Raw genomic sequence first — 10000 nt, 5'->3', positions numbered from 1 at the left:
GAAAATGCCTAATGAAAATATATATACTCATCTATAAATCGTATATATATATAAATATCTATATATATCATATAATCACAATACATAATATATATATACATATAATAACTAATCAAAATATATACATTATATATATATATTTTGTATATAAAAACATAAAAATATAACATATAATTAATATATAAATATCGATCAATAATACTAATATAACTCAATATATATTATATATATATATATATATATATATATATATGAGATGTGGTGTGTGTGTGTGTGTGTCGTGTGTGTGTGTGTGGTTGTGGGTGTGTATGTAGTGTGTGTTTGTTTCGTGTGTATTTGCGGTGTGTGTGTTTGTGTGTGTTTGTGTGTCCTTGTGAAATAAGGTGCGTGTTGATTGATGTGTTCGTTTTTGTGTATGTGTATGTCAGCGAGATCGTAGCAGAAGTGTGTTTGATTTCATGCGTGTAGCCTCTGAGCTTTGCTTGCAACCAGTTTTGTAACAACCCACCACTGGGAGCAGTTGTGGACTTTTGTTAATACACCAGGCTCCGGCCGAAGACCGGAGCTCAGAGCTGTTTGCTCTTGTCTGTCTGTCTCTCTGTCTGGTCAGTCTCTGGGTTCTTTGTGTGTCCTCTTAGGTACAAATCCTAGTCAACTTTCTACGCCTAAGGCCTTCCGTTAGCAAAGACAGCTGCCTAGGGAAGCTGGAGTTTCGAGGTTGAAACGAACACAGGAAGCAGGAAGCGTCAGGTCAAAACAGACTGCCAGCGATATTGCATTGAATTAAGTAGAAATATATGATCAATGTCTTGTACAATAGCAGTACCTTACAATGCGTGTGTTCTTGTGTGTTTGTGTTTTTGAGTGTGAGTATGTGTGTTTGTGTGTTTTTGTATTTGTGTGTGTGTGCTTGTATGTATGTGTGTTTGTATGTGTATATGTGTGTGTGTGTTTACATGTGTGTGTATTTATGTGTATGCTTGTATGTGTGTTTGTGTGCGTGTGTGTGTGTATGCGCGCGCATGCGCGTGTGCGTTTATCAGTATTTGGTTTTAATTATTAGGAAACGTAAAATAGCTTATTTTCTTTTCTTTTCAGATTTGTGCATATACGTCCAACTGAATAAGTTATATTGATTTTTACCTTGAATCACCCACTCCCTTCAAAAAGAAAAAAAAAGAAAAAAGAAAAAGAAAATAAAGGAATAGTGAACTTTACGATGGTCATTAATTTGTTATTGTCGAAGGAATATGAAATCAATCTGCCATATCTTCTAATCATTGTATTTATAATCAAATCGAAATAAATGACAATAAGCAAAATTCTCCCTGAAAGAAGAGAAAAATGATAAAAAAGAGAAATTAATTTTGAGAAGTCATAATACAATAAAAAATATAGTTGGTACCTCGGCACAAGGCGTTAAATTTACTGATTAGTGGCATAATACCGAGACAGAGAGAAAGGAGAGAGAGAAAAAAAGAAAGAAAGATGGAGAGAGAGAGAAAGATAGAAAGAAAGAGAGAGGAAGAGAGAGAAAGAAAGAGAGAGAAAGAGAAAGAGAAAAAGAGAGAGAGAGATAGATAGAGAGAGAGAGATAGATAGAGAGAGAGAGAGATAGATAGAGAGAGAGAGAAAGATACATAGATAGATAGAGAGAGAGAGAGAGAAAGGGACTCTTCTAGAAGCTTTGGGAATTCTTAATCCTCTAGAGAATGCGAGTCATGCACGTATGACCAACAGGCAACAGGGATACATAAAAGGAGATCTTAACTTGTAGATTCCAGTAGTAGCTTCCAGTAGATTCCAGTTGATTCCAGTTAATTCCAGTAGTAGATTCCAGTTAATTCCAGTAGTAGATTCCAGTAGATTCCAGTTGATTCCAGTTTCATTCAGTAGTAGATACCAGTTGATTCCAGTAGTAGCTTCCAGTAGATTCCAGTTGATTCCAGTTAATTCCAGTAGTAGATTCCAGTTAATTCCAGTAGTAGATTCCAGTAGATTCCAGTTGATTCCAGTTAATTCCAGTAGTAGATTCCAGTTGATTCCAGTAGTAGCTTCCAGTTGATTCCAGTTGATTCCAGTTAATTCCAGTAGTAGATTCCAATTGATTCCAGTAGTAGATTCCAGTTGATTCCGGTAGTAGATTCCAGTTGATTCCAGTAGTAGATTCCAGTTGATTCCGGTAGTAGATTCCAGTTGATTCCAGTAGTAGATTCCAGTTGATTCCAGTAGTAGATTCCAGTTGATTTCAGTAGTAGATTCCAGTTGATTCCCCCCCCCCCCCCCCCACCCCCCCCCCCCCCCCCCCCAGTTAATTCCAGTAGTAGATTCCAGTTAATTCCAGTAGTAGATTCCAGTTGATTCCAGTAGTAGATTCCAGTTGATTCCAGTAGTAGATTCCAGTTGATTCCAGTTGATTCCAGTAGTAGATTCCAGTTGATTCCAGTTGATTTCAGTAGTAGATTCCAGTTGATTCCAGTAGTAGATTCCAGTTGATTCCAGTAGTAGATTCCAGTTGATTCCAGTAGTAGATTCCAGTTGATTCCAGTAGTAGATTCCAGTTGATTCCAGTAGTAGATTCCAGTTGATTCCAGTAGTAGATTCCAGTTGATTCCAGTAGTAGATTCCAGTTGATTCCAGTTGATTCCAGTAGTAGATTCCAGTTGATTCCAGTAGTAGATTCCAGTTGATTCCAGTAGTATATTCCAGTTGATTCCAGTAGTAGATTCCAGTTGATTCCAGTAGTAGATTCCAGTTGATTCCAGTAGTAGATTCCAGTTGATTCCAGTAGTAGATTCCAGTTGATTCCAGTAGCAGATTCCAGTTGATTCCAGTTAATTCCTGTAGTAGATTCCAGTTGATTCCAGTAGTAGATTCCAGTTGATTTCAGTAGTAGATTCCAGTTGATTCCAGTAGTAGATTCCAGCTGATTCCAGTTGATTCCAGTAGTAGATTCCAGTTGATTCCAGTAGTAGATTCCAGTTGATTCCAGTAGTAGATTCCAGTTGATTTCAGTAGTAGATTCCAGTTGATTCCAGTTGATTCCAGTAGTATATTCCAGTTGATTCCAGTAGTATATTCCAGTTGATTCCAGTAGTAGATTCCAGTTGATTCCAGTTGATTTCAGTGGTAGATTCCAGTTGATTCCAGTAGTAGATTCCAGTTGATTTCAGTAGTAGATTCCAGTTGATTCCAGTGGTAGATTCCAGTTGATTCCAGTAGTAGATTCCAGTTGATTTCAGTAGTAGATTCCAGTTGATTCCAGTAGTAGATTCCAGTTGATTTCAGTAGTAGATTCCAGTTGATTCCAGTAGTAGATTCCAGTTGATTCCAGTAGTAGATTCCAGTTGATTCCAGTAGTAGATTCCAGTTGATTCCAGTAGTAGATTCCAGTTGATTCCAGTTGATTCCAGTTGATTCCAGTAGTAGATTCCAGTTGATTCCAGTAGTAGTTCCAGTTGAATCCAGTAGTAGATTCCAGTTGATTCCAGTAGTAGATTCCAGTTGATTTCAGTGGTAGATTCCAGTTGATTCCAGTAGTAGATTCCAGTTGATTCCAGTAGTAGATTCCAGTTGATTCCAGTAGTAGATTCCAGTTGATTCCAGTAGTAGATTCCAATTGATTCCAGTTGATTCCAGTAGTAGATTCCAGTTGATTCCAGTAGTAGATTCCAGTTGATTTCAGTAGTTGATTCCAGTTGATTCCAGTAGTAGATTCCAGTTGATTCCAGTAGTAGATTCCAGTTGATTCCAGTTGATTCCAGTAGTAGATTCCAGTTGATTTCAGTAGTTGATTCCAGTTGATTCCAGTAGTAGATTCCAGTTGATTCCAGTAGCAGATTCCAGTTGATTCCAGTAGTAGATTCCAGTTGATTCCAGTTGATTCCAGTAGTAGATTCCAGTTGATTCCAGTAGTAGTTCCAGTTGAATCCAGTAGTAGATTCCAGTTGATTCCAGTAGTAGATTCCAGTTGATTTCAGTGGTAGATTCCAGTTGATTCCAGTAGTAGATTCCAGTTGATTCCAGTAGTAGATTCCAGTTGATTCCAGTAGTAGATTCCAGTTGATTCCAGTAGTAGATTCCAATTGATTCCAGTAGTAGATTCCAGTTGATTCCAGTAGTAGATTCCAGTTGATTTCAGTAGTTGATTCCAGTTGATTCCAGTAGTAGATTCCAGTTGATTCCAGTAGTAGATTCCAGTTGATTTCAGTAGTTGATTCCAGTTGATTCCAGTAGTTGATTCCAGTTGATTCCAGTGATAGATTCCAGTTGATTCCAGTAGTAGATTCCAGTTGATTTCAGTGGTAGATTCCAGTTGATTCCAGTAGTAGATTCCAGTTGATTTCAGTGGTAGATTCCAGTTGATTCCAGTAGTAGATTCCAGCTGATTCCAGTTGATTCCAGTAGTAGATTCCAGTTGATTCCAGTAGTAGATTCCAGTTGATTCCAGTAGTAGATTCCAGTTGATTCCAGTAGTAGATTCCAGTTAATTCCAGTAGTAGATTCCAGTAGTAGTTCCAGTTGATTCCAGTAGACAATATAGTAGATAAAAAGGAACTATTTAGTGCTGATTGTGTCGTACGACGGTTGAAGTTGAAGTTGAAATCGTCTTTTAAGGTGTTAAGGTGGAGGTTGACGTGGTTGTGGTGGAGGTTGTGGTTGTGGTGGAGGTTGTGGATGTGGTTGTGGTGGAGGTTGTGGTTGTGGTTGTGGTGGAGGTTGTGGTTGTGGTGGAGGTTGTGGATGTGGTTGTGGTGGAGGTTGTGGTTGTGGTTGTGGTGGAGGTTGTGGTTGTGGTGGAGGTTGTGGTTGTGGTTGTGGTGGAGGTTGTGGTTGTGGTGGAGGTTGTGGTTGTGGTGGAGGTTGTGGTTGTAGTGGAGGTTGTGGTTGTGGTGGAGGTTGTGGTTGTGGTGGAGGTTGAAGTGGTTGTGGTTGTGGTGGAGGTTGTGGTTGTGGTGGAGGTTGTGGTTGTGGTGGAGGTTGTGGTTGTGGTGGAGGTTGTGGATGTGGTTGTGGTGGAGGTTGTGGTTGTGGTTGTGGTGGAGGTTGTGGTTGTGGTGGAGGTTGTGGATGTGGTTGTGGTGGAGGTTGTGGTTGTGGTTGTGGTGGAGGTTGTGGTTGTGGTGGAGGTTGTGGTTGTGGTGGAGGTTGTGGTTGTGGTGGAGGTTGTGGTTGTGGTGGAGGTTGTGGTTGTGGTGGAGGTTGAAGTGGTTGTGGTTGTAGTGGAGGTTGAGGTTGTGGTTGTGGTGGAGGTTGACGTGGTTGAAGTTGTAGTTGAGGTCGAAGTGGAAGTAGTTGTGGAGGTTGACGTGGTTGTAGTGGAGGTGGAGGTTGGCGTGGTTGTAGTGGAGGTTGACGTGGTTGTAGTGGAGGTTGTGGTTGTGGTGGAGGTTGTGGTTGTGGTGGAGGTTGTGGTTGTGGTGGAGGTTGAAGTGGTTGTGGTTGAAGTGGTTGTGGTTGTAGTGGAGGTTGAAGTGGTTGTGGTTGTGGTTGAAGTGCTTGTGGTTGTAGTGGAGGTTGTGGTTGTGGTGGAGGTTGACGTGGTTGAAGTTGTAGTAGAAGTCGTGGTGGAAGTTGAAGTTGAGGTCGAAGTGGAAGTAGTTGTGGAGGTTGACGTGGTTGTAGTAGAGGTTGACGTGGTTGTAGTGGAGGTGGAGGTTGGCGTGGTTGTAGTGGAGGTTGACGTGGTTGTAGTGGAGGTGGAGGTTGGCGTGGTTGTAGTGGAGGTGGAGGTTGGCGTGGTTGTAGTGGAGGTTGACGTGGTTGTAGTGGAGGTTGAGGTTGACGTGGTTGTAGTGGAGGTTGAGGTTGACGTGGTTGTAGTGGAGGTTGACGTAGTTGTAGTGGAGGTTGACGTGGTTGTAGTGGAGGTTGACGTAGTTGTAGTGGAGGTTGACGTGGTTGTAGTGGAGGTTGACGTGGTTGTAGTGGAGGTTGACGTAGTTGTAGTGGAGGTTGACGTGGTTGTAGTGGAGGTTGACGTGGTTGAAGTTGTAGTTATTTCGTCTGCAAAGACAAATAACTGTCAGTTGGGTTGGTAATCGATATAGGCCTACTTTGCACACATTATTAGAACAATTGTGATAATTCAAATTCGTATTATGTTTGTGTTTGAAATGATATTCAGCGTTTAAATCTGGCATCTGAAGGATCAATTCACACCCAAACCAGTTTTCGTCCGTACTCGCCCCTGATGAACGTCACGAGTATATATGTGCAAACAATCACACTTTATATAGTATATATATATATTTATTATATTTATATATATTATATATATTATATATATATATATATGTATATATATACATATTTTATATATATATTTATATATATATATATATGATGGTATTATATTATATATTTATATATATTATATTTATATATATATTATAATATATATACGTTTGAGTTGAAAAAGAAATAAATATTTAATTTAACATAAAGATATGAAGATAGGCGTTAAAACTAACTGATTAATGGATACACACAAACCAATCTCTGTTTTATATATTTATTATATTTTTATATTAATATATATTATATATTTATAAATATATATGTATATTATGTACATATATATATATATATATATATAATATTTATAGAGATATTTATATGTATATAGATATGTTGATATTTCTATATATATATGTGTTATGATAATGGATATTGATGTAGTACCAACAACATAAAAGAAGGTCCCCTATCAATGTTATTAATTTATTGCTATATTAATGATTGATAAATGATAAACAACGTTTAATGGTAATGATAATATGATAATGATAAATTATCATCATTTCATAAGTATCAGGAAACCTTCACGTGGTTGGGCCCTGTTAATCCGATAGGAAACAAATCATGACACACCACGCCAAACAATAATAGCACGTGATTCGGGACGAGGGGTAAAAGGATAAAAACCCTCGGCTGTTCAATTAAATTGGAGGCATCAAGATGCAGAAAAAATGGAAACCTGAAGTACTAGCCATAATATCGAGGGGCTTCTCACAGAATAAGGGGATATCTTAGCAACATTAGATGCAGATATGCTTGTGCCCTTGAAGAGGACACATAGAACTGGCTGATAGCCCACCAATTGTACGGGGAATGCATCGAGCAGTTTCATACTCCAACCTTGTCCTATGCCCTTTTTTGTCAGGGACCAGGCGATGGATGGAGGGGGAATGAAATAAAATCATCGAAACCCATGGAGTCTTAAGCTGGAGGGAATGATGCAGGGCACATCACTATAAATATCTAATACAAAAACCTCCAAAATTGGACCCTTGCTTATATGGGCCTTCCAATTTCATTATGAGCGACAAGACCCACCTTGTTGCTGGGTGATTTTTAACAGCCATTGCACTGGAGTGGGGATATGAGGAAGATGCATCCACCAAATGGGGGAGAGGTTTAGCTGGGCGTAAACAGGGGGCAATGGCCTGTTTTTGATGCCCAAGGAACCCCCAACCTTCATGAGTGGTTTCGATGGCATAGAGCCATACGAGGTATAACCCAGACACTTGCTTTTGTTACATCTGGGGAAAAAGAAAACTTGTTCCACCGTTAAGGCTGGGCCATGTCCCAAGGTCTCAACACCGGCCTGTCCAGGTTAAGACACAACCCGCTACTGCAGCCAACTAATTTCACCAAAATATCTTCACAGCGCAGTCGTCATTATATTGATGCAAACACCATTCAAATCGGAGCACTTCTTGGTGTGTTTGGACATGCTGCTTCATGCAACATTTGCAGTTCTTGTTCCTACATAGACTCTTATCTTCCTTCCCAGCGCAGTCGTCATTATATTGATGCAAACACCATTCAAATCGGAGCACTCTTGGGTGTGTTTGGACATGCTTGCTTCATGCAACATTTGCAGTTCTTGTTCCTACATAGACTCTTATCTTCCTTCCCAGCGCAGTCGTCATTATATTGATGCAAACACCATTCAAATCGGAGCACTCTTGGGTGTGTTTGACATGCTTGCTTCAAGCAACATTTGCAGTTCTTTTTCCTACATAGAGACTCATCTTCCTTCCAGCGCAGTCGTCATTATATTGATGCAAACACCATTCAAATCGGAGCACTCTTGGGTGTGTTTGACATGCTTGCTTCATGCAACATTTGCAGTTCTTGTTCCTACATAGACTCTTATCTTCCTTCCCAGCGCAGTCGTCATTATATTGATTCAAACACCATTCAAATCGGAGCACTTCTTGGGTGTGTTTGGACATGCTTGCTTCATGCAACATTTGCAGTTCTTGTTCCTACATAGACTCTTATCTTCCTTCCCAGCGCAGTCGTCATTATATTGATGCAAACACCATTCAAATCGGAGCACTCTTGGGTGTGTTTGGACATGCTGCTTCATGCAACATTTGCAGTTCTTGTTCCTACATAGACTCTTATCTTCCTTCCCAGCGCAGTCGTCATTATATTGATGCAAACACCATTCAAATCGGAGCACTTCTTGGTGTGTTTGGACATGCTGCTTCATGCAACATTTGCAGTTCTTTCTCCTACATAGGAACTCATCTTCCTTCCAGCGCAGTCGTCATTATATTGATGCAAACACCATTCAAATCGGAGCACTTGTTGGGCGTGTTTGGACATGCTGCTTCATGCAACATTTGCAGTTCTTTTTCCTACACAAGGACTCATCTTCCTTCCAGCGCAGTCGTCATTATATTGATGCAAACACCATTCAAATCGGAGCACTTCTTGGGTGTGTTTGACATGCTTGCTTCATGCAACATTTGCAGTTCTTGTTCCTACATAGACTCTTATCTTCCTTCCCAGCGCAGTTGTCCATGATGTTCATGCAAACGCCATTCAATCGGAGCACTTCTTGGTGTGTTTGGACATGCTTGCTTCAAGCAACATTTGCAGTTCTTTCTCCTACATAGGAACTCATCTTCCTTCCAGCGCAGTCGTCCATTATATTGATGCAAACGCCATTCAAATCGGAGCACTCTTGGGTGTGTTTGACATGCTTGCTTCATGCAACATTTGCAGTTCTTTTTCCTACACAAGGACTCATCTTCCTTCCCAGCGCAGTCGTCCATTATGTTGATGCAAACGCCATTCAAATCGGAGCACCTCTTGGGTGTGTTTGGACATGCTTGCTTCATGCAACATTTGCAGTTCTTTCTCCTACATAGGGACTCATCTTCCTTCCCAGCGCAGTCGTCCATTATGTTGATGCAAACGCCATTCAAATCGGAGCACTTCTTGGGTGTGTTTGGACATGCTTGCTTCATGCAACATTTGCAGTTCTTTCTCCTACATAGGGACTCATCTTCCTTCCCAGCGCAGTCGTCCATTATATTGATGCAAACACCATTCAAATCGGAGCACTTCTTGGGTGTGTTTGGACATGCTTGCTTCATGCAACATTTGCAGTTCTTTCTCCTACACACGGACTCATCTTCCTTCCCAGCGCAGTCGTCCATTATATTGATGCAAACACCATTCAAATCGGAGCACTTCTTGGGTGTGTTTGGACATGCTTGCTTCATGCAACATTTGCAGTTCTTTCTCCTACATAGGAACTCATCTTCCTTCCCAGCGCAGTCGTCCATTATATTGATGCAAACACCATTCAAATCGGAGCACTTCTTGGGTGTGTTTGGACATGCTTGCTTCATGCAACATTTGCAGTTCTTTCTCCTACATAGGGACTCATCTTCCTTCCCAGCGCAGTCGTCCATTATGTTGATGCAAACGCCATTCAAATCGGAGCACCTCTTGGGCGTGTTTGACATGCTTGCTTCAAGCAACATTTGCAGTTCTTTTTCCTACACAAGGACTCATCTTCCTTCACAGCGCAGTCGTCCATTATATTGATGCAAACGCCATTCAAATCGGAGCACTTTTTGGGCGTGTTTGGACATGCTTGCTTCATGCAACATTTGCAGTTCTTTCTCCTACATAGGGACTCATCTTCCTTCCCAGCGCAGTCGTCCATTATGTTGATGCAAACGCCATTCAA

At 40.6% G+C, this 10000-nt stretch overlaps 3 protein-coding genes across 3 annotated transcripts in view; all 3 read right to left on the bottom strand.

Annotated features, from left to right (window-relative positions):
- Positions 1 to 4612: 4612 nt before the first annotated feature.
- Positions 4613 to 7738, bottom strand: LOC147470848 (uncharacterized). The gene is made up of 3 exons (XM_086542180.1): positions 7671 to 7738; positions 7339 to 7544; positions 4613 to 6006 (listed from the first exon to the last, which is right to left on the bottom strand). The coding sequence occupies exons 1-3, from the start codon at positions 7736 to 7738 to the stop codon at positions 4613 to 4615; spliced, it is 1668 nt and encodes a 555-aa protein (XP_086398306.1).
- Positions 7739 to 8792: 1054 nt separating this feature from the next.
- Positions 8793 to 9773, bottom strand: LOC147470847 (uncharacterized). Its single transcript, XM_086542179.1, has one exon. The coding sequence runs from the start codon at positions 9771 to 9773 to the stop codon at positions 8793 to 8795; it is 981 nt and encodes a 326-aa protein (XP_086398305.1).
- Positions 9774 to 9784: 11 nt separating this feature from the next.
- LOC147470846 (uncharacterized) overlaps positions 9785 to 10000 on the bottom strand; it is a gene marked incomplete at its 3' end in the record, with an annotated part of 450 nt that continues 234 nt past the window's right edge. Inside the window, exon 1 of the mRNA XM_086542178.1 lies at positions 9785 to 10000. This exon is cut by the window's right edge and continues 234 nt beyond it. Coding sequence (XP_086398304.1) covers positions 9785 to 10000 — 216 coding nt within the window.

This window comes from Penaeus japonicus, unplaced genomic scaffold, assembly GCF_977035675.1.
Source record: "Penaeus japonicus unplaced genomic scaffold, GWHDUDI00000001_assembly GWHDUDI00000012, whole genome shotgun sequence".
In the NCBI taxonomy this organism is placed as follows: Eukaryota; Metazoa; Arthropoda; class Malacostraca; order Decapoda; family Penaeidae; genus Penaeus; species Penaeus japonicus.
The sequence above is the reverse complement of the archived record's forward strand: the minus strand, read 5'-3'. Positions and strand labels throughout refer to the sequence as shown.